Source organism: Cavia porcellus, unplaced genomic scaffold, assembly GCF_034190915.1.
Source record: "Cavia porcellus strain 051 isolate PalLab524CR breed Dunkin Hartley unplaced genomic scaffold, mCavPor4.1 scaffold_38, whole genome shotgun sequence".
NCBI lineage: Eukaryota > Metazoa > Chordata > Mammalia > Rodentia > Caviidae > Cavia > Cavia porcellus.
Genome location: NW_026947521.1, coordinates 6,216,773 through 6,242,963, shown reverse-complemented (window position 1 = coordinate 6,242,963; position 26,191 = coordinate 6,216,773). Strand labels below are relative to the sequence as shown.

The window sequence follows — 26,191 nt, the reverse complement described above, 5'->3', positions numbered from 1 at the left end:
GCTCTCAGGTCTTTTTCACTAGTGCCCCACTTGCTAGTGGAGCAGGCATGTCCCCCTTCCCACTGACCCATGCTGTCCTCTCTCTGGGGTCTACAAGAAATATACTGCTTCTGCGATTTAACATGTTCTGGGGCCCTGCTTCCTCTGTGTCTCACCTGACTGACATATCCGAATCTAACTCTCCTCCCAGCCAGTACTCTGAGAGTAGCTATCTTGGTTAAAAAAAAACATACAACTGGACACAGATCACACATGAACTGCAAAAGCACCAGCCAGTGCAGAAAACTTTATTGTGAGAGGTTCTTAATCACAGGATTGACACTCAGGCTTTAGGCTACTTACAAGGTTAAACAAGTATCCCGTGAAAAATACATCATAGCATCCATGACCATCTTCCCTGAAGACCCATTAGGACAAAGACAGACCATATAGTCACTCTCCAGCAAGACAGCAGAAAGTCAAATTAGGAGGGAAAAAATGTTTGCATGGGTATATACCATGTATATTTCTCTTGTTATACTGAGCTGGTCAAGGTACATCAATATTTCATTATTAACTATAATGTATAAATGTAGGGTTTTAGTGATCATATCTTATCAGGTTCTACTTAAATTCAATTCTCAAAATTGTTTAAAAACTAGAAATGAGTGTTGAATTTCAATTTATGCCTTTTCTATTTCTATTGATCAATTCTCTGGATTTTGAAAGTGAAAACATACATTAATTGGTTTTTAGGTGTTTTATCATTCTTTCATTTCTGTTATACTACTTGATCTTGGTGTTGCCAAACTATCACAATTCAATGAGCTAGATATGTAATCCTACGCTTATTTTTCAGAGAAAGAAATCCAATTAAAAACCTAGCTGAATTTCCAAAGCTAATACATGGCTGATGTAGAATTTGAATTTAACTATAGAACTACAAAGTCCAGTGGCTCTTCCCAGTTGCAGTGTATCAACATCTGTTGATTGCCTACTGGTTGCCAGATTAAAACACACTATTTCCCTTACAGGCAGCTACACAATTCTTATGAATATGTCAACATCTTACATTTTATTGTTAAGGAATGAGAGAGTAATTAACTCATTCAAGGTAATATAAAAATAAAATACCAAGTTCTAAGTCTTTGCTTTTAACTTTGCTCTCATCTGTCTCCTTTAAATACTTTTTCCATAATGATTTAATATGGTCCATATCACAAATTTCAACAATCTTGTTTATTCATAGCTCCTGGGAATACAATCAAAGATAAATGATTGTATTTATTCTAAAGTAGAGTTTCTCCAACTACAATGTCAGAGAAAAGTGAATTCCAAGGGATGATTCACAGGGTGGGTGGGTATACACCTAGCAACAGAGAGAAATGTCTTTAAAACTTCATGAGTATTTTATTCCAAGTATATAAAAAAAGAACATTATTTTCCATGATATAATTTATATAAATCAACTTTCCAACAAAATACTTGACATCCACATCTTAAAGGGAGAGGTTTATTTTGGCTCATGGTTTCAGAAGTTTCAGTCCATGGTCAGCTGTTTCCAAGGCAGATACATCACAGAGGAAAAGTGATTGAAAAAGTGATTAAACTAGTGGTTTCAGAGAATAGAGCAAGATAGAAAGAGCCAGAGAGGAAAGGGCCAGAGACCTGATGCAGTCTCCAAGGTTACTCCCCCACAACTCACTCAGATATACCCAGAAGTGTGCTTTACTAATCTTCTGGAAATTTCAAGCCAGTGAAGTTGACAATTAAGATTAACCATCACATGATCTGTTTATTTTAATCAGAAAATAATGTTTAATGTTTTATTAAGGAGGAAAGAGATTTCTATCTCTTTTAGTTAATACACAAAGTAACTGGCATGAACCCTACTAATTTAAAAGAACTTGGCTGAACTGAAGACAGCTGATATCAAGTTCCTTATACAGGTAAAGACAATTTTTAAAAATTTTTTTTTATTTTCACACATCATGTGGAGTCCAAAAAAAGACAATTTCTTGTTCCTTGGGTCACTATTTCCGAGAAACTAGACTTATATAAATGTGCTTTTAAAAAGTGTTTACTCACTGTATGAGGTAATCAATCACAAAGGTAAGCCCAAGAACAGAATATGTTTAAAATAGTAGCATGATGGAATATTGTCAGGTTGCTATGGGCAGAAATTTCAGCAAATAGCTCTTACAGAAAAGTTAAATCACTCCAAGTCACATGTTGAACTCAAATGGTCTAATAATATTATGTACTATTCTTAAAAATTATAATAATGATGTTTTAAAATAATAATGATTACAAAGTTCTTTATTATTACATTATATATTATATATATTATAGAGAAGAAAGAACTAATATTTTTTCTTAGTTTTATCACTATAGCTGTCTTTTTCAGGAATGTGGATAAATTAAGATAAAAAACTCATGATTCTAGTCCTTAAATATAATTTGCATTACAGTTTAATGTGGTAATTGACATGCATATTAAAAATTTCTTCATAAATTATTTTATCCCAAAGCATTTTATAAATTAGCTTTCTTCAAGAGATATAATTAAAATGGTTATTTTCAGAGGTATGGACAAACATTTAAAAGTGTAAACACTGTTTAAAATTTAACTTTCAAGTATATAAATAAAATTGGCATTAGAGGGATGTGTAACGTTTTATCTAAATGCTTTGAGTATTCTCCCTCAGCAGGGTTACAGGAAAAGATGGTTTAACACCACAGTTAGGGATTCAGTAGCTAAATAAGTGGTGAACTTGGATCCTTCTCCATATGCAATATTGTTTCTGCTCTTGAGAATAAATAAACAATCACAGGAAACAAGTGTAGGAGGCTGGTTGAACTGATATGTCAGCTCTGCCCTAATGGTCTCCAGTTCTAGTCAACAGGGTTGCTCTTTTGTATGAGGACCTGCACAAGGTTAGGTCAGCCAAGACAGATCTCACACTCTTTTCATGTATGGAACGTTTTCTATGTATGGAATCTTTTTAAGGAGAAGATGACAACACTGTTTTCCAAGATTTGCAACATAGCTTAATATGAAACATGTTGATGTTCAGTTACACAAATGGACAACCTAACTGGAAAAGTCATTTTCTAAAATCCTGATTTTATAAAATTTAATATTCTTCTGTTATGGACTTTGCTTTTTAAAAAATATGGTTTTAAAATGACACTAGAATGATTTTATCATTAAAAAATAGCCAACTTGGATAAATAAACATACTGCTTAAAACAATTAAAAAAGAGAAATAAAATATTCCCCCCTTTGTTTTTTGGTACCAGGGATCAAACTCAGTACCTCTTATTTGCCAGGCAGGCGCTTACACCACTGAGCTAAATCCTCAGTCCTTTTCCAATATTCTTAAAAGAACAAAACTATGTGACAGAGAACTTAAAAATCCAGAAAAAAGTGAAAACATATATATATATATATATATATATATATATATATATATATATATAATCTTCCAAGCTGTTTTTGTTGATCTCTGAAGAACACTTAAAACAATGACTCACAGTCAATCATTCTCATCCAGACTCTGAAAAGTTTCATTCTCATAATGAGCACACAATAGAAGGAAATCCCCAATCAACATTCTTCCAGTCTACATGCTGAACGCTCAGGGAAACAGGGATGCCAAGAATTTGAACTTGGAAAATGATTTTAAAACTAGTAGTAGTTTCATTATCCACCAAAAGAAAATGAAAGTATTTCCAAAAGAAGGTACCATTAAGTTTCTAATAATTCAAAATGTTTCAAATACAACACAGAAAAAGTTTCTATAAACTTTAAATTTAAAAATTTTAAGTTTAAAAAACTTAAAATTATATGAACTACCTTCTCTGACCACAGTAAATTGGCAATAACAAAGGCAATCTGGAATATTTACAAGTACATTCTTAACCAGTGGGTCAAAGAAATCACAAGGGAAATTAGGAAATATTTTCAAGTAATAATTTAAAATAAATGAAAATGAAAACAATATAATAAGACTCAAGAAATATAGCAAAAGCAGTGTTCATAGAGAAATTCACAGCTGTCAACATGTACATTGAAGGTAAGATCTGAAATCAGTAACTTTATGCCTTAAGTAACTAAAAAAAGAGGGGATAACAAGCCCAAAGCAAGCAAAAGGTAATAAATGGTGATAAGTAAAACAGAGAATAAAGAAAAAGAAAAATCAATGATACCAAAAATCCCTTCTTTGAAAATATCAACAAAGTTGATAAACCTTTAGCTCAAATGACTAAAGGGAAAAGAAAACCACTAAAATCAGCAATAAAAGTAGGACCGTTACAACTAATCTTAAAGAAATAAAAAGGATTATAATACTGTGACCAATTATATGTCAACAAATCACCTACATAAAATGAACAAATTCCTAGAGACATGAAAACTACCACAACTGCCTTAAGAACAGAAAACCTGGATTGATTTATAACAAGAGATTGAAGTAATTAAAAATGTTCTACCAAATAAACTCCCAGGCTGAGATAGCTTCACTGGTAAATTCTATCAAACATTCAAAAGAAAAATCAAACAACATTTCTTAAAGGTAGGATGCCGGTGGGGTCTGCCTGGAAGACAGTGTCATTGGGGGTGTGGCCTAGAAAGCCCCCCCCCATCTCCCCTTCACTCTACTACCATGATGTAAGCAGTTTTCCTCCACCCTGACCCTTCTACCACACCTTCCCACACTACAGCGAGCCAATGAGGGACTGAAAAACATAAGTCAAAATAAACCTCTCCAATTGCATATTGCAGGTGTTTGGGATTTTGTCCCAGAAATAAGGAAAGAGACTAGGACAAACATTTAATGGCTTCTTTTATGGGTATATTACTTTTTGTAGTAAAGTGAAGTAAAAGTGAAGATTTAGTAAACTACAAGTGGTTAGGAATTACAAAGTTACAATATTTATAAAATTAAGTATGAGCAAAAGAGAGGGAAATGGTACAAATGGAATGAAAAAAGAAACTAGCACAAACCTATGTACTTAAAAACTTGATTTATGACAGAGACAGTGCTGAAAAAACCATGGAAAAAAATGTCTTTTCAATGTATGGTACTCACAAAATTAAGATTAGGAAGGAGAATGAAATTAAATTTGTCTCACTTTAAAAAGAAATTAATTCTACATGGATGACATATGAAAAGCAGGTAGAAAATTATAAAATCTCAAGAATATAGGAAAAAATACCTTAGACTTTGAGGTAGGATATTTTATAAGAGCAAAAACTATAAGCCATAAAAGAGAAGATTAATAAATTTTACACAGTAATTTATCAAAAGAACCAAGATTAAAAACATAGGTTGAAGACTGGGAGTATTCTTCTGTACAGTTTTACAACATAATACTAGTGTCCAAAACTTCAGAAGCATTCCTACAAATTAGTAGGAAAATATTTGAATAGGCATGTAATAAAACAAGAAATTCAAGACTGGCAAGATGGCACCTTTTGTTGGGTTACCCTGAATTGCTCATGAAAGATACTAGTGAAGCACTGCTTACTACTTAATTTCCTTTGCAGATATGCAGACATCTTTTATTTGTATGCTAGATGAAAGAAGGACAGAAAGGAGAAATAAAGACATAAAAAAAAAGGAAGGCAGAGAGGAGAAAAAAGGAATAAAGAAAAAAAGTTACAACAACAAAACTATGCAGTTGCAGAAATACAAATTAAAATGTCATCATGGTCTTGGGAGACTAATGCAGGAGGATAGCCACAAATTAAAGGCCAGTCTGGGCTACATAGTGAGTTCAAGATCAGCCTAAACAACATAGTAAGATTCCATTTTTAAAATCCAAAAGTGGAAGGCAAAGGCCTACAGGTGGCCACACCTGGAGTGAGGCCTGCAGCAAAGAGCACTGAGGGCCACTTGTATGAACAAGAACACAGGCAGCTGAGCAGGTCATGAGAACAGCTCAGGGACCTGTGACAACAGACCACTGTGGTCTGGGGAGGATGAGAGAGCTAACTTGTGGTCACAGTGATGTTCAGAGTGGGGTGTGGTAGGGGAGAGTGCCAGATACAAGGGTTAACATATGAACACAGAGGGGAAGAGTGCACTAGCTTAACTCCGACTGCATTATAAACAAGAATGTGATGACATTTTAATTTGTATTTCTGCAAATGCATGGTTTTGTTGTAACTGTTTTTTTCTTTATTCCTTTTTTCTCCTCTCTCTGCCTTTCTTTTTTATATCTTTATTTCTCCTTTCTTTCCTTCCACCTTTCATCTAGCATACAAATACGAAATGTCTGCATATGTGCAATGGAGATTAAGTAGTAAACAGTGCTTCACTAGTATCTTTCATGAGCAATTCAGGGTAACCCAACAAAAGGATCCAAACATAGGAACAGGTTCTTATGTTCTTACAGCTTCCTTTCCTCAGTCTCCAGTTACCAGTCCCTCTCTCTGCAATCTTTCTGCTCCCTCAAATAATTCTGTCAGACTGCCTCAACACTACCCCTTTATCCCACCTATAAAACTAATTCCAACAGAATCCAATTTCCTGTTTTTCACCTACTGATTATTTCTCTTCTCTCTTCCTCTATTTTACTCTCATCCTTCTTCTTAAAACTTCTTCCCTCCCACATAGTAATATATTACAGACTGTATGGGACATTGATTAAAAGGAGAAACCATTAAAACAAGTTATAATGTACGTGATTAATGTATGGTTAGAACTGCTAATGCTGATTTAACCAGCAGGGATTTTCTCTTTAGAACTCAGTCACTGGATCTGATTTTACTAAACTGAGTAAGTCAAAAGGTAAATAAATATCAAAACACAACTAAAGCCAAGATCACATCATTGGAAAGCTGACAGTAACTAAAGAGATCTCCATAATAGTAACAAAGTCCTTCCACTCTAACTGATCCTCATTGGACCACTCAACCCCAAACAATACAAATATAAGAAAACAAAGCTACAAAATGCACCCAAAGACTCCTAACTCCCTCAAAGTTCATTTGAAGGGCACTGATGGAGAGGAAGTAAAAACAACAAAAAACCACACAAATAGATTGCTTACAGTAATTTTAAAAAGAAATAAAGAAAAAAGATCAATTACTCACTTTACCCCTAAATAAGATCTAAATGAAAAATAATCAGCCTTGAAAATCAGAGATCAAAAATTCCAGCCCTAATCAGCCTATCCTGCCTTACCTGCCATCAATATCTCTTGGTCAGTGGCCACTCTGTAAGACAGGTAAGGCAAGGATCAGTTGTTTGGGACTCTTTAAAAACAAGAGATTATAGGATATGGATGCAACAGCTACTAGATAGCACCAAACAATAACCATCTAAGATTAATTAAATTACAAATTACAGCACAAATGGTACAAAAACCTGCTTATTTAAGTCACAGAAGAAAACATTTCAACTATTAGAAAGATTTTAACACACAATACAAGTAAGTAAGACATACAGAACCTCCAAAGAACCATGATTATAAAATAACTCTATGACACATCACAGTCAAAATCTCATAAATCCAACACAATGACAGAATTTTAAAAGCTGTTAGGAAACAACATCATGAAGGTCAGACTATGAAAGTAAGCCTACTGGAATCACTGCAGATTTCTCAACACAAAACTTAAAAACCAGGAAATCATGAAGGAATGCTCTTGGAGCCCTAAAACAAATAACTTTCAACTCAGATTAATATATCCTATAAAACTATATCTGTAAAAACAGAGAATTGACTAAAAATTTAGGACCTTCCATGAACATGTTAAGAAATTCATGACCACTGTGTGCCAGAGTCAGGCAGGCCAGGAGAGCCAAGAAGTTAACTTCTTCCTGTGAGCCAGCAACAATTGTGGGCTGGGCCAACCCCTTCCTGTGAGCATGTAGGTCAGGAAGAGAACCAAGAAGTAGCTTACCCTTTCCTGTGAGCCAGCCAGCATGTGGCAAGCAACTGGTTTATTCAGAGAAACATAGATGATAGCCATTGAGGTTTAAAAAAAAAAAAACACCTTAATGATTGTTTGATGACTTTGGAGGCCCAAAGTCTCAGCATCTTTTTAGAGGATATCAATATGCAATATAGCAACTATGGGGGATTTCTTTCTGAAGGTCATAGCCATTGTTAATTTCCTATAACCTTATTTTTAAAGTCCTGCATTGTTTTCACTGTCTGGTTTGGATTTATTTTGCTTTGTTTTGTTTGATTGTATTATATGTGATGGCAAGGGCAGCTATTTCAAAGATAGCAAAATACATTATGGTAGCCATTGTTGATTTCCTGTTATCTTGTTTTGAAGTCCTACATTGCTTTTGTTGTTTTGTTTTGATTGGTGTTATTCTGTTCTGTTTTGTTTAATTTTATGATATCTGATGGTATGGGCAGCTATTTGGAAGATAACAAGAGGCATTATGATAGTTTTTGTTGATTTTTTATTATCTTGTTTTGAAGTCCTATGCCACCTTCACTGTTTTGTTTTGATATGCTTTACTTGGTTTTATTTTACTTGGTATTATCCTCTTTAAAATAATAAAAAAGAAAGAAATTCATGACCATCAAATAAGCACTATAAAAATAGTCAAAGATATTTTAGAAAGAGAAAATGATGTTATTAATACCCAACGACCTACTGTAATGAACACAACAAGGAGGGTGAACAGTTAATAAAAACAAAGGAATCAGTAACAGAAACATAACACATAGAAATCAGCCAATACCTTTTAGTAATATCTCTTAATACAAATGGTCTCAAGTCCACAATCAAGACATAGATACTAGCATAATGAATCAACCCCCAAACCCAATGGTATGCTGCATATAAGAAATATACTTAATATTTAAATAAGATCACAAATTAAAAATCAAAGGATAGAAAAATTTCTTCATTCAAAAGAAGCTCCCAAAAAAGTAATAGTGATTATTCTATTTTTGAACAAAGTAAATTTGAAAGAAGAACTAGGAAGAATTAGGAAAGACAAAGAAGTGAACTGCATACTGATATATGGAATAATTCAACAGGAAAGAATAACAATTATAAATATATATGTATTGAATAGCGGCATGTTCAACTTCATAAAACAAATAGTATTGGACATAAAACATCACATAAACATAAAATAATGGTGGGGCCTCCCTACCCACTTTCACAAATAGAATAATCAGACAAAAAATTTAAAAAAATGAAAGCATTGAACCACACCTTAGAACAAATGGACTTAGTAAATATCTATAGAGTATTCAATCCAAATACATATTGTTTTCAGCAGAACACAGAACTTTCTCCAAAACAGACAACACACTAGGTCATAAAGCCTGCTTTTTAATATACAAAATAATAAAAAGTAATTCCAAGCATATTATCAGATCAAATTAGAGATCAGTGGCAAGAGAAACTACAGAAATTATGTGAACACATAAAGATACTCTCTTGGTTACTTTTCTCTAACTGTTGAGACAAAATACCTCACATCCAAAATGAAGCAAGGAAAGGTTTGGTTAGCTTCCGGGTTTTTGTAGGTTTCAATCCATACTCAGCTGGCTCCAAGGTAGGATGGTGTGGCTGAAGAGGCAACTATTTATGGTGGCCACAAACAGCAAGCGAGAAAGAGCAGAAGAAGAAAAGCATGCCTCTTTTCCTCCTTTATAATGTGTGCTAGCTTCCTGTCTCTAGGTGGTGGGTACAGCATGCACACCATAAATCCCAGTGCTAGACAATGAACTAATCACAAATGCTAGATTCAGCCACCTCCATGATTATTTGAGGCTTGGGAGGGTCCATCCGAACACAAAACATAAGAGATACACTTGAGTAATCATTGGGGAACAGAAGAAATCAAAGAAACCAAATACTTCCTACAATCAAATTATAATGCTAATTCAACACACCAGAATATATAGGACTCAATGAAAGAAGGCCTAATTTGGACGTTTGTATCTCTGAATACCTACATCAGAAAAACAGAATCATCCCAAATAAATAACATATTGATGCACCTCAAGATCATACAAAATACAAAGACAATCCAAATCCAAAACTACTACAAGAAAAAAAATAGAAATCACAGAAGAAATCAATAAAATTGGGGCAAAAAATACAAAGAATTAAGTGAATTGATGAGTTGTTTCTATGAAAGAATAAAAAAATGAAATGAGAAATGAAATATCACAATGAAAACTCCCAAAATTTAGAGGATTACAAGCAACTACTTTAAAAACATGTATTCCAATAAAAAAACTGTCCAATAAATAGTAATAAAGTTGAAGAAGTCATAAATCAAGAAAAACTCAGGGCCAGGTGTGTTGGCTCATGCCTGTAATTCCAAGCACTTGAGAGACTGAGGCAGGAGGATCGCTGTAAGACCGAGGTCAGCCAGGACTACAAAGTGAGTTCAAGACCAGCCTGAACTGCTGCATAGTGAGACTCTGTCTCAGGAAGAAAGAGAGAGAGAGAGAGAGAGAGAGAGAGAGACAGAGAGAGAGAGAGAGAAAGAGAGAGCGCCAGCTAGCCAGCCAAGACTTTAATACTGAATTTTCCAAGAAAGAGATCTTCAGGAAAGATCTCATCCTAATATCTCTGTAACTATTCAATGAATTTGGAAGGGAAGGGATACATCAAACTCATTCTTGGAAGCCAGCATTACCCTGGTACCAAAACCAGGTAAGAACATTAACAGAAAAAAGTAAACTATAGACCAATCTCTTTAGTGAACATAGATTCAAAACTTCTCAACAACATACTAGCAAACACAATGCAACTAAATCATTAAAAAGATTATACATCATGATCATTGGCTTCATTCCCAAGATGCAAGGATAGTTCAACATACATACATGCAGCTATTTGACCTTTGATAAAGGGCCCAAAAAAGAACACTGGAGAAAAAGATAGTCTTTTAAACATGTTCCTGCAAGGTTGAGCCACTACTGATAGATGCATGACTATCCCATCACATGGCTTGTACCACTTGTACACTTGTATCACTGGTGGTACCAATGCATCTAATCACTTTTATGAGTATTTTTACTAATACAAATAATAATGGGACAGTAATGTATGTACCACTGGTGGTTAAAGCCACCTGGCAGTAAGACATGAAATACAGCACTGTCAGGAACTGTTAATAAATTGTGCTGGAAATATTGGATATCCATGTGCAGAAGATTACACCCATATACTAAACTAAATAAAAATGGATTAAAGATCTAAATGTTTAACACAAACACAATCAGCTGGAAGACTTAAAAAATGATAAAACTCTTGAAGACATGGACATAGGCAAGGAATTTCTGACCAGAACCTACAGTATTAAGAATCAACAAACGGGATCATGTCAAATTAAAAAACCTCAGCAGAGTGAAGAGACAACCTATAGGGTGAAAAAAAAATTTCTGCCAGGTATTCCTCAGAGCACTAATATCTAGAATACGTAAAAAATTAAAAAATTTAGATCCCCCAAATAAAAGACCCAATCAAAATATGAGTAACTGAAATGAACAGAAACTTTCAGAGGCATTTGGTTGGAAGCACAAAAGACCCAAAATAGCCAAAGTGATTCTACACAACAAGAGCAGGGATAGAAATATCACAATACTGGATTTCAAGTTATGCCAGCAAACAGTAATATAAAAAATAGTACATACTGGCACAAGAATAGACATACAGGGCTATGGGACAAAATAACACAAAATCAAGCCCATACAACTACAGCCATTTAATTATGTATAAAATAGGTAAATATATATTATCAGAGACTACAGTCCTTTTGATAAATGGTGCCAGGAAAATATGACATCCATGTGTAGAAGATTGAAGCTAGATCCATATCTCTCATTCTACATATAAATATATTAAGATGGACAAAAACTTAGATATAAAGCCTAAAGCTTTGAAATTACTAAAAGAAAACCGGGAAATGCTTGAAGTCATATGTACAAGCAAAGAATTTTTAAATAGGACTCAAATAGCATAGGAAATAATAGCAAGAATTAATAAATGATACTACAGCAAATTATAGTCTCTTAATAGCAAGGGTAACAAGTAACAGAATGAAGTGACAACCTACAGAATGGGAGAAAACCTCTGCCAACTATTCTTCCTACTGAGGACTAATATGTAAACTATATAAAGAAATCAAGATACATCACCAAATATATAACCTAGTCAATTAAATAGGCAAATGAATTAATCAGGTACTTCCCAGCAGAAGTAACAAGTATGTGACCATTTGGACAGTATGAAGACTGTCCAAGATCTTTAGCTATTAGGGAAACACAAATCAAAACTACTGTATCTTGAGATACCATCTCATCTCTGCCAGCAGGAAATGCTGGTGGGGATTTGGTGGGGAAAAAGGAACACTTGCACACTGCTGAAGGCAATGTGAATTAGTATAGCCACTACAGAAATAAGGAGATTCCTCAAAAAATAAATAATAGAGCTACCATTTGACCCAGCTGTAACATTTCTTTGAATATGCCCAAAGGAATCAAAAGGGCACACTATAAGAATACCTTCGGGCTTCTGGTAAAGATGGTGGACAGATAAGAGCAGAATACAGAGGCTCCCTCAGACAGACAACTCAAACGCCAAAATAAAACATTGTGGGGAGTCCTGGACAGAGGGAGATGGACGTTCTCAACCCAGGAAGAAACTAAAGCAAAATGAACAAGTCAAACATGCAGTCCTGGGGCTATTACTGAGGCAGCTAAGATTCTGTGCCCTTGTGTGCCGGAATTCCCACCGCTTCAACTTTCGGAAACCGCAGTCACACTGAAGTCCAAGGTCAGAAAGCCAAACAGAACAGAGCCAGCAAGGCACCTGCAGTGAGTGCCCAGAATGAAACCCTTCTACAGGAAAAGGGCACCAACTGAATAACATTTTAGAATCAGGCAGGACTGGCAAGCACAAGGAATAGCAGTGACTTCAGTCAGTTGTTCCCTTCGCAGACCAGACTGGTGGAATACAGACAGACTGGGTCACGCCCCTGGCTGAGACCAAATAAGTTGCCCCAAACCAATTATCTAAGCTCGATGTACACTAACGTAGTGAAGGCCTCAGCAGGTTGACTGACCAGGAAGAGAGGGGACAGCATATGCTGCCCCTGTTTGCATCTCAACAGCACACTGTAGTGGGCAGGAATACCTAGCCAGCGTGCTTCAGAAAAACCATAACTAACAAGGAAAGGGAGTGGGACCTCCTCTATATGCCTGTATGGAAGAAACAAAAAACATGGAAAAAGGAGTAAACAAGAAAAAGTTGCCAGCGCCCAGCCCTGAGAACATTGATCCAGGAGAGGTAAATACAAAAGAGACTGAGGGTAGCAAACATACAATATCAGACAAAGCATCAGTGCACATAAAGAGATATCTTCGGGACCTCATAGACAAGTTCAAAAGTGAAATATTTAACCAAGTAAAGCAAAATATAAGTAGATTAATGTTGGGAGCCGCGGCCGAGCCTGGTCGCCTTACCTGGCGGACGTGAGGCCTGTAAGAAAGAGCAAAGCCTGAGCTAGATTACCCCTCCCATCGAGTGTACTAAGATGGCGCTTATCTCCTGCTTCCTGCTTGGTAAACAACCCGCCCTGTAAGATAGTCTGCCTAGCAACAACTGATGTTAGCCAATCAGCCCGCATCGCGCGCTTTGAACTGATTGGCCACTGTAACCCTATAAAAGTGAGTGCCTCTCCCACCACGAGAGAAGAAGCACGGAAGGAGCCGCGGAGAGCGGACCGGTAGAGGCTTCGGGACAGACTGTAGAGAAGAAGCACGAAAGGAGCCGCGGGGAGCGGACCGGTTGAGGCTTCGGCCGGGAAGAATCCCGGGGCAGACTGTACGGAGAAGGAAAATAAAGAGAACCTAGCCACTGCCAGATCTTGTCGTGTGTTCTTCCTGCCGGCCGGGAGCGACACCGACAGATTAATAAAAAAAATGCTAAGCACCTCTCAAGAAGACACAGATGGAAGAATGGAGGAGCACAAAAAAAGCAGAGAAATGTTAGATGAAGAATATAAAGAAAACATAGAATACATGAAGCAGGTTCAAAGAGTTTACCAGGAAATAAAAAAACTCCATTGAAAGCTGGCAAAACTGCTTGAAAGAAACTAAGGATAGATTATCCAAACTGGAAGACAAGTTTGCAATATGTGATCATGAAAGGGAAAATTTCTTAAAAATAACAAGGAAACAAGTAGTAAACAATACAAAGGCTAGAAGACAACAAGAGGATCTATAACTTAAGAATAAAGAATGTGAATTAAAGAGTAGGGGTACGAACAAAGGAACTACAAAGGTTATTCACAGAAATAATTAAGGAAAACTTCCCAAGCATAGGAAAAGGAAACGATATTCAGATGTATGAGACATATAGAACTCCAGCCACCTATTACCAAAACAGAGCTACACCCAGGCATATAACAATCAAGATCTCAGAAATTCAATATAAGAACAGAATATTAAAAGCCATCAGAGAAAAGAAACATATCATCTATAAAGGAAAACCCATCAAAATCATGGCAGACTTCTTGACACAGACCATCAAATCAAGAAGAGCTTGGAGCAAAGTATTCCAAGCCCTGAAAGAAAATAACCTCCAGCCCAGATTGATGTACCCTGAAAAACTGTCTCTAGAAATTACTGGAGAAACAAGATCCTTCCAAGACAAAGAGGAATTGGGGGAATTCGCAACCACCAATCCAACTCTATAGAGAATACTGAAGGAGAGAGAGAGGGGGGTGGAGGAAGTACCAGGATTCCAGGAACAGTGGCAGAAAGGCCTCAATGCATGGAGCAGAAATGGAATGAAGAAGAAAAGCAGACAACTAATGCCAGAAAAAGAGCACAACAGAAATGAGGCAGAGAAGATTGGCTATAATCTCTGATACACATGGCCTTGATACATTAAAAAAAAGAAAGAAAAAAAATAAACACAGGCAGAGCAGATCAGGAGGTATGGTCCACCAAGATGCTCTTTATAGGAAATGTAATTAACCTGAAAAAGGGTTTATGGACTGAAAATCAAATATGAGAAACCAATGTTCTATGTGACAGGGAACCAGAGAGCAATAGGGATAACTCAACCAGCACCTACAAATAGGTTGGAAAGACAGGCTTTAATAGGAAAAGGAATACAACTAGAGATCAAGTCCAGGAGGGAGAAAGTTCAGAACCACTTAGGTAAAAAGCAGGTTTGCCCCCCCCCCAATCTAAAACTTGAGGGTGTTGGTCAGACCCAAAAATATACAGTGTACCCTCGCGGAGTGAAAGGGGAGGAATGGCCTTACAAAAAGATAGCAGAGCATATTGTTAATAGTGTATCAGGATTTAAAACCCACATTACTTGCACAGCTCTGCTTAGATAGGTTTTACTCTGTCCCAGTCTCTCTGCTTACACTAGATCTGAGGGCACAGACAGCTATCCCCAAAATAACACGATATAGTATTGTAATCATCTTTAATTTCCTATTAACTTAATCTGGAGCCCTGTATAACTTATACTCTTTTATCATGACTGATCTTAGTTAAATCTGGTAGGTTTGATTGCTATTTGGTATTGACAGATTTTATTCAAAATTGTTATGACTGATAGTATCAAGTCTGAGAGTATAGGCAACTCCACTGAAGATGACAAGATTCACTACGATACCCATTCTGGTTTGATACCTGCTTTTGAAGTTTTACACTATCTACAAAGTTTTGTTTTTTTTAATATTGTAATGTACTGCTATATTCAATTATACTATTTCTGATGATATAGACAATTCTATTGAAGATAACAAGAGACAACACAGTAACCACGGTAGAACTCCTTGAACAGTGGATTTATATGTCTTTTTTGTTTCATGTGTTTATAGGAATATGTTTTGTTTTGTCTTGCTTTATTTTGTTTCTCCGTCTAATATAGAAAGGATAGAAATACATGTTAAGACTACACGTGCGTAGAACCTATAAACAGTTTACAAGAACTGATCTTATAACATATGATGAAATGAACAAATACTTGAAGAAAAAGAGACACTACAGTACCCAGTGCTGATCCTGGAGTGTCATGATGTGAAAGCCAGAAATACTATTATTCTTTGTTGAGAGTGATTTCAGCCTGCTTTGGTTTGTTTAATCTCAACATAAATGAAGATATGAATAACTGCATGTATGTTTAAGTGTATAGGATTGATAACCATATTACTAAGTTTTTGTTGGCTAGTTGAACAGAACTGTTTGCAGTCTAGCTGTTTGAATCCTCAATTTGTATGTTTCACTTTTGTATCTTGAACAACTATTTGTAAGAGGACAATATGTAATCATCAACTAGTGATTTGTTAGTGTTTATTTTTTCTTTGGAAGTATGTATTATTTTCTACCCATTTTCTGTTCTGTTTAGTCTTTCTTCAAATAAAACTTTTAAAAAAGAATACCTTCACTCCCTTAATTATTATAGCACAATTCACAATATCCAAGGTATAGAACCTGGATGCCCATCAGCCAAAGAATGAGTAAAAAATATGGTATATAGACACAATGGGGTATTATTTAGCCACAAAGCAAAGCAAATGTTTGTATTTTCAAGAAAGTGCATACATCTGGAGATCATAAGATTGAGCAAAACAATCCAGACTCAGAGAGACAAATATCACATGTTACCCTAATACGTGAAGTCTAAAGAGATGACAAGAAAATTGAATGGAGATGAGTAATAAAAAATAAAGAAAGGAATAAGAGGAATTGGGAGAGTTTAAGAGATGTAATAAGGATGGACATGGTCAAAATTTATTAGTTGTATTGAAACACCTCAAAATATGGAAATGGGGCGAGGGAGGGTTAGGAATAGAAAGGTGACAAAAATGATCAAACTATATTATGTACATGTAGGCATCTGCCAAAATGAAAGTCATTATTCTGTACAACCAATATGCATGAATAAAAAAAATGGGAAAAAAAACCAATCCAAATGTGTAACACTAGAGGAACAGATAAATACCACTGTGGTAAATGCATACAACAGCCCAATATATAGTAACAGAAAAATGTATACAATAACACAAATTCTCAAAAAACATAATTTTGATAAAATACTATAAAATAGAAAGTAGGATTCCATTTATATACAATCCAAAAGGAAACATATTTAAATTAACATTTAGTATTCAGAAATGGACCCTGGGGTGATAAAACTATAAATACAAGGAAATGACCTCCAAAACGTAAATTAATAGTTTCGTAAAACTAAGAGAAAGGGCCATGATTCACACAAAGGGGGTAAATGCATAGCTAAGAGGGTTTTTGGTTGCTGGCAATGTTCTATTTCTCAGATGATAGTCACTGTGGTGGTCGTCTTTATTGTTTTATGCAAGTGTGGCTTATAGAAATATTACAAAAGGCAAAAGGTTTAAAAATAGGTTTGAAAACTGTCCATAGAGTCAATTTAAATATTAGAAAATAAAAAATTGTGTGGAAAATGTCCTTATAAAGTAGCACTGTCGATATTTATCCTTAAGTTTTTATAATGAGTATATTTGTTTTTAATACAGTACTTTTCATAAAGAGGCTAAGTGTGGTGGGCTGACTGATGGTCAATTTGGAATGCCCAGTTAAGTTGAGTTGGCCTGGTTTGGAGAAGCTTTTGTGCTGGTTTTCCTGATATGAACTCAGTTGTCCTCATCATTGAAGGAGCTCAGGTCCTCAGTGTAGCTGAGGATGGCTGCTATTCTCTTCAGGGGAGCTCTGGTCTTTACTGTGAATATCACTTGCTGGCTTCAGTGCAGATCCCACAGCCTCCTAGGCAGAGATCTTTAAACCTGGTAGCGCAGGCTTTCTAACCACTGACCTTCGGGCCTTCCCTCTGCAGATATTTGATGCAGACTTGCACAAGACATTGTTGTGGGCTCTAGGCCTCCAGCTATACTCCTGTAGGATACTGCCATGGGCTCTAGGTCTTCAGCGGGCCTTGTGCAGGACATGCCTTGGGATCCATGCCTCAGCTGGATTCTTTAGGTCTCTTGTACACAGACAGATTTCTTGCACTACTCTACATCTGACTTTTTGAGAGAACACTATAAAATAATCCTTTAAATTGTGTGTCGTGTATTAAATCTACTCCCTTGCCAACCCTGACTATAACAGTGAGGCATGAGGATTGAAAGTTCAAGTCCAACATGGACCATATAATGAGACCCTGTTTATAAACAAACAAACTTTTCACAAGGAAGCTGCAATAAGTGATTCCAGATGAGAGAACTAAAACAATGTGTTTTTACTAAGATAAGCATCCTCTTATTTGTATTTTGAAATCATTACTTACTAATTGCATTTTTAAAACTGGAGTACAACTGACATAAAGTACACAGATTTAGGGTTTGGTGAATTTTGAGAGTTGTACAAGTTTATGTAACCATCATCTAAAACCAAAGGCACAACACTTTCCTCACCTTAGAAAGTTCCTGGTGTTCTTTTCCAATCAATTGTCCTCTGTAAACACTTTCTTTCTTTTTACTGTTTCTTTTTAAAGTACACATTTTTTCTTATACAAGTATTCTAACTCAAACTAGCTGAAGAAAATTGGGAAATATCTTCAACTTAATTTGGGCTATATACTTTTCACCACTGACAAGATAGAGATGTCATACAAGCTGTATTTCATAAAATTATTTATCAGTTAGGAAGAAACAACTGTGTAACCTGAGAACAGTTAGGGGATCTAAAAAAGATTCCTGGTACTGAATACTCTGCAGCTCCTCACAGCTAAATATCAGAGAAGTGAAGGCAACTAGAATTATGGAATGTAGAGGGCAGGCAAGGCCCAGCCGACCTAACCACATATTTCTGAATATAATTAAGTCAAAAACCTTTCAAGGTTTAGTGATTCGTCTTCTATCAATCTAGGCGTGTGCTAAGTAGCCAAAAAATTGGCAAAAAGAGGGAAAAAAGGTGGAGTTTCTACTGTTCTAAGAGGTATGTGTTTGGGAATTTTACAAGGTGAATTATAAAAACCTGAAAGCAAGGCAAAGTTTGCTATAAGTATTACAAAATAAACTATGGTTTGAGTTTTCTCAGTTCAGTTCAAACTGTAGATGCTGCCAGCTATGTGGTTTGCTTATTCAGCTTCAAGAGATTCGCAGCTGAGTCCCTATTTGAATCTGGCTGAGTCTTCTAACGTCAAGAAAGGCAACTGGACAAACTCCATGTCCAATCCATTTACTTAAACTGTTTACTTATAGTAACAGCATACAAATGTCTCATGTGACTGATAGACTGCAGGCAGCTTCTCAACGCTGTTACTATCTAAACTTTAATGTGATGCTCATCATCAGAGTGATGAGAAAAGCCACTGCAGATACAAATCAAGTGCACATGTTCCAAGTTCAGTGCAATGGTGAGAATGAGGAAAATGTCTTTCTATAGAGAGGAATGTTGCAAAAGCTCATAAATATGAAACAAGTATTTTGCAATGAGTCTCCTGTTTGGAGCATTTTATCTTGAATTTTCAAAAGTAGTTTTATGCTGAATTATGAACATGCAGAAAAGTCAGAAACATCAGAAGAAATCTATGTACAATGTAAATGATATTTATAATTGGAAAATTATATAAGCCCTACCTGGCCATGAAAAAGAAGACAAAAAACACTCTAGAAGCCACCTGGGTAGTCCAATAGTCCTAGCATTAGAAGGATGGGGCAGGAAGATCATTTGAGCCCAAGAGTTTTAAAGTGAAACTTGACCTCTAAATGAATAAATAAATAAAGGAAAGCACTTATGTGGTATTTCCTCACCATATCTCTTACTCTCTTCTCTGAGTAATCACTCTAACTTACATGAGGAAAATTTTTCAAAATTTCTCTGTCGTTTATATAGATAGACATATATGCATGTGTATACGTATATATGCATGCATGTATGTATGTATGTATGTATATACATTCATTCCAAGACACAGGTACTTTTGTCCTTCCTTCAATTTTATTATCACTGGACTCAGGTAAAAAAATACACACACATTTTTTGGTACTTATTTCTCTCACTAAACACTAGTTATAAAATACCTTCGTAATGTCACCCATAGTTATAGTTCACTTATTTTTATGATGGGATAACTTTGCATTGAAGGACTATTCCCTAATGTCTATTCACCCACTGGCCGTTGGGCTGTTTTCCATAGTCGGTGATTACAAACGACTGAGGAGCTCGGCGGAGTAGTCTCCATGTGCACATGCGCACTGGTATCTTTAAGGTGCACGTGTAGTAGCCATAAGTGACAAGCTGGGCAGCAGCTCCACATCACAACGAACAAGGGGTAGTACTGACTTAATATTATCACAGCATGCAAGCACTGACAATGTTCATGGTTGCTGATACTTGATATTTTCAGCCTTTTGTCATTTTAATATAGGAATCATTTCACCACATTGAGTTTTTAATTTGGATTTTCCTGATTATTAAAGAGGTGGTCTATCATTCGTTTATTAGTTATTTGAATTTCTTCTTTTGGGCAGCATATCCACTGGACCGTTTCCCTACTGTGTGTGTGGTATTTTTTTCCTGATTCTTAGAAATTCCTTAAATACTCTAAATGTCACTCTTTCATTGATTATACTCATAAAAATGTCCCATCCTGTTATCTTTAGACTCTCTTCCTGGTGACTTCTGCAGGCCAAAAGTTCCTTTTTTTTTTGGTTTGTTTTTGGTACCAGAAATTGAGTTCAGGACTTGAACGTGCCAGGCAGGCGCTTGTGCCATTGAGCTATATCCTTGGCAAAGTTCCTATTTGTAATGCAATCGAATTTATCAACGTTTTCCTTTATCATTAATATTTTTGGTGACTTTTTCTTTTCTGAACAAAACTCCAAGGTCAAGAGCATATTAATCTATACTATCTAATAAAAATTTTATCTATTTGGAATTAACTGTCTATTATGTGAGGTAGAGATCAGGTTACATGTTTTAAAAGCAAGGACTTTCAATCATTACAGTATCACTCATTAAACAGAGCACACTTTTGAGTGCTTTATGGTGCCTTGTTTTCTATAGATGCACAGACAAGTGTGTGAAGCAACCACATACAGGTGAACAGAACTATGTGTGTATTCAGTCATGTTTCATTCTTACTTTCCTGTACTTATTCTTGAGTAATGCATCATCTAATTACTGTAGATTTTTTAAAAAATACTTTTATTTTTAAGCAATTGTATATATCTATGGGATCCAATGGGAGTTTCAAGACAGTATAAAATGTGTAACATACAATCAGGGTACCTAGCATAGCTGTTCTTCTTTGTGCTGAGAACATTCAAAACTTTCTCTGTTAGCTACTGTGAAGCATTCATTAGCTATTGCCAATCACAGTCATCCAACTGTGCTATCCCTCCTATCTGGCTGTACCCCAGGCCTAGTATCCACCCATGCTCTAGCTCTGTAACAAGTGGTGCTGCCTAGTAGGCCAATCTACCCATATCATTCTTTTCTGGCAGTATGTATGCCACTATTAACGTTTTGAAATTTCATATTTTCATTTTAGAATCTGCACTTCAACTTCCATAACCAACATGTTCAATCTTTGAGTGAGGTTTCACTGAATCTGCAAATAAGTTCAGAGAGAACAGAACAAGAGCCCTATGGCAAATTTTTCAAACAATAAACATGACAGATTCACACGTGAGTATTCACTATTTTGATGTTATGAATATAATTAACTTTTATGTATTGTCCTTGTGTCTTGCAACCTTGTTAAAGTTGTTAGTATTGATGTGGCTATAAATGATATTGAATCTCCTATGTACAATTCATGTCACCTGCTAATAAAGACTATTTCATTTTCTCTAAAAACTTACAACTTCTTTTCTTCACTAGTTAGAATTTCAATTTTGGGCAGAAATATTGTTATCAGGCATTTTCTTTTATTTTCAATTTCATTATAGTGACCATGAATTTTATATATTTTAATTTTACATATTTAGATTCAATTTGTTAGAATTCCTAAACAGAATTTTAGCAGAAAGAATCATGTAATATGTACTAAGCATAATTTATCATATCAAAGCTAGATATATTCAAGATATTCAAATTTGGTTTAACACTGGAAAATTAAACATAGTTTATCATATTAACAGAAGAAAAGACTAACATCATTTTAAAAAATGAAGTAAAAGCATTTAGTGAGTTCATCAAGTTATGGTAAGATTCATAGGAAACCAGGAATATAATATATTTCCTTAAGTAACAAATTGAATCTAACTATATAAAATTGAAATTAAATATATTATTAATTTTTTTGGTACTGGAAATCAAACTCAGGTCCTGGCACTTGCTAGGGCAGGTGCTGTGCCACTGAGCTTTATCTCTGGCTCCTAAATTATTTAAAATTGAAACATATATAAAATTCATCTGGTACTGCCTTCATCTCAATTTACAATTTGAAATAATGGAAGTGATGTGATTTTGGGCTTCAAACCAACTTCATGATTGGATTATAATTTCTACACTGCATCAAGTCCACGAGGGTGGATGAGAATGTTCACAATTATGTGAGGGAGTAGGCCATTGTGGCATTATCTTTAGGCAGAGAAAATATGAATTAGAACTCAGACCTCAGCAGCCCTTGGACTTTAAGTGAGGTTTTTTTACTTTTGCCCCTTTGTCTTGCAAAGCTTCAATACATAAGCCAGAGTGGAGCAAACATTCTTGGAGTGTTTGTTCACTTAGAAGCACAACTTTTTAAATCCCTTTTTTGGTGGTAGAGCAATTTTTTTTTTCTTGTCAATGCTTTTTAAAAAATCTACCTCTCCTGCAGCATTTTCAGATGTTCCGTTGGGAGAGGCGATGCAACTCTACAAGAATCAACACAATCTCTCTAAGCAGAAAAGATTTTAAACAGCAGGAACACATGCAAGAGAGCTTACAACCTTTTTGTTTCTGAGCAAAGACCACTCAAAAAGTCAGAAGTGACCTGAGACACAAGGCTGCCCCTTTCCTGATCCCTTCTAACACAAGCGGGTTTTTGTGCACCACAAATTTAACTCATGAGGTCTAACACAGTTAAATATGTCAAATGAATAGTAGATAGTGTCAGTTTTTGGCCCACACTAAGAGGAAAGAGACATCAAGATTCATCTTTCACTATTCTTCATAAGAGCTGCACAAGACCCACCCCTCCAGCCCTAGTCATGGCTGTGCTACCTTCAAATCCCTCACTGGGCACTTGGCTTAGGGGCTAATGATTTTGTTACTCCAGGCAGTTTGCCAAACAAAAAGGAATGGCTATTTACAATTACCAGACTGAAATCATAAATACTACCAGCTGAATTACACTGACATGTCAATACACTTGATAGAAGTCTTTACAGAGTGAATGTGTGTTGGCCAGGTAAAAAGGATTTGAGTTATAAAAGTAGCAAAAGTATCTTATTGCGGGAAAGTTTAAATTCTTAGGTGGTCCAGTAGTATACTCTGAGGACAGCTTTAAAGGAAGATTCCTGACACAGTACATTTAGATCAGGAGCCAGACTACATTTTCCTCCCTAAAATTATAGTGGAATCAGTGCTATTCCAGTAAATTGCCCCTTTGTGAATAAAATAACCACATGTAGATGTTAGTACTGAATACCTTTCTTATAGAGTTTGCTTTTCTTTAAAAATTCTGTGAATAATTCAATCTAAAACAATATTCTTAAGATTACAAGCATATTCTGGCATTTTAAAGCAACTACGTTTTAATTCCAAGGTTATCCTTTTACATTTTGCAAAAACAATCAATATACCAATTCAGAAAAAATATTAGAGATTCTTCCTTGGCACATCAAACTTCACAATATTCCATCTAGTATGTAACTACCTAACAGTATAGTTTATGAATTCTGGGACACCCAGAGAGAACAGACTCAACCTGGCTCTGCCACAATGCTCCTTCCTGTCCCTACAGAGGACTACAGAGTCAGACATTGGCAGCACCTGGGCACTATGTTAGAGCTTGCCTGGGCCCCAAGCCAATCCACCCTGAAGTGCATGCTCTAGTTAAGCAGCAGTGTTGATACTGTGAGCACTGACAGCAGAGGTAGCATCACTGGGTGTCAAAGATGCACCAGAACCTCTGGAGCAACCTGAGACCACTCAGCTAGAACCTCAGGGCAGGCCCAGAGACCTGAGTCTAGCAAGTCCACTGGGTGATTATGATGTCTGACTGTAGTATTAACATAACAAAGAGCAGGGGATTTAGCTCAGTGGTATAAGGGATGGATTGTAAATTCCATCCCTGGTACCAAAATAAATAAATACTTGAGTTTTAAAAAACACAATGAAAGGGGCTGGGGATTTAGCTTAGCGGCATAAGCGCCTGCCTTGCAAGCAGGCAGTTGTGAGTTCCGTCCCTGGTACTGATAAAAAGGAAAAAGACCAAAAAAACCAAAACCAAAACCAAAAAAAAAACCACAATGAAGTATTTACAATACAACAGAGAAAAATAAATGAAAGAAAACTGTATTTTTCAAATGTTAATTTAAAAAATTACTATAATTCTGACTGAAAAAAATCATGGAAGTCTATGATATATTTCATGAAGGTGAAAAATGAACAAAACTAAATAGTACATTATATTAAATATATTTGTATGATAAAATAATAAATTCATTGTTTTAAAATAAGGAAATGATACAATTTTAATTCTGTAAAGAGTTTATCTCAGAGGAGGGCAAAAAAGGGTGAAGAAAAGTCACATAGGAACTAGCACTGTATTGGCAACAGCTAAACTCTTAAATTGGGCAGAGAGTTCAAGGGTGTTCACTGTATTTGTGCTATTTTTATTGTATACTTTTCCATGTATCAATTTTCCATAATAAATTTTAAACAAATGTAGCTAATAAAAGATAGCTAGTACCTTAAACAGAAAACACCTAAATATTATAATTTAAGTTTTGATGTTTTGATTTAGTTACAAAGAATTTTGAAAGATGTTATAAAACTAAGACAAAATTAACCACATAATTTAAAAAATAAAGGGATTATAAGAAAATACAATAAAATGTTAAAAGTTGATATTATTATAGTTTTATCTCTTTTTTACATATTTCATGTTTTTTATTGTAAATAATAAATACCCTTAAAATCATTAATGATTTTAAATTGTTGTTGACACACTTAAAAGACTTTAAAGAAAATTTAAATTTTTTTTTGGAAATAGGAAATTGGTATTTTATGGGACTCGTTGAAACTGATGAGCTGAATAACTCAAAGTTTTATATATACTGCCATAAAATTATGTATCTTTATAATTATAATTCTTAATTAAATAATTTCACTTGTGTGGGTGAAAACATGACAACTGAGAAAACCATGACTTGAAGAGGGACTTCAATTAAAACAACTGAAAGAAACACAAATAAAAAATAATCATCAATTGTTGACCAGCTTTGGAATACACTGAAGGAGACATATATGGAAAGTACACCTTTTGTCCACTTAGAAAAGAGCGCATTAAGGTGTGTTGTGTATATGCAACAACCCGCCATGATGAATGTAATCGCTATATACTGCAAATGCACTAATAAAAATAAACATTAAACAAGGAGAAAAAAGACGTCCAACATTAAGGTCCAAAAAGCAGGAACTTTTACATACCTCTTTTTCCAATATTCTAGCAATCTCACCCAGGGTTCGGTCCAAAGCTGAAATCTTGCTGTTTAACAATGAGCCGCTGTCTTGTACTTGCAGTTGTTTCAGAAGATCCTTGGCTAATCGCTGAAGCCTTGAATATAAAATGACAGGAAAGATTGATATTAATGAATTTGATCCTACATACTTCATTATTCTTTTTCTTAAACATCTGAAACGCAAGATGTTTTCAATATTGTATCTGAAACTGCTATTTGGAGCACTTGATTAGAGGAAGAGCAGACAATGCACAGGCAGACCCACTTTGTATTCAAAATCACGTCTACTCTTCGTGGCACAATACAGAACTAGAAGATAGTGTTATCTACCAGCAGGACTAGTTAAAACACTGATGCTCTCTGTTTTTGCATGAGCCTTAAATTAGAGAAGAATTGGGGATAAGGAGAAGGGGAAAGGATGATGACATTATAGGGGTGAAAAAGGAAACCCCCTACTTTGTTGGTGGGAATGTAAACTAGTACAATTATGGAAATCAGCATGGAGATTTTTCAAAGAACTAAAATGAGACATTCCTTGTGACCCACTTATTCTCCTTCTAGATATACTTCCCAAAGACTTTAAAACA

General features: G+C 35.4%; 1 protein-coding gene across 10 annotated transcripts in view; it reads right to left on the bottom strand.

The window, feature by feature from the left end:
- Scaper (S-phase cyclin A associated protein in the ER) overlaps positions 1–26,191 on the bottom strand; it is a 394,758-nt gene that overhangs the window by 173,388 nt on the left and 195,179 nt on the right. For all 10 annotated transcript variants that reach the window (XM_063243413.1, XM_063243412.1, XM_063243407.1 and 7 more), the window contains one exon: positions 25,573–25,699. In XM_063243413.1, coding sequence (XP_063099483.1) covers positions 25,573–25,699 — 127 coding nt within the window. The remainder of the gene's footprint in view (positions 1–25,572; positions 25,700–26,191) is intronic.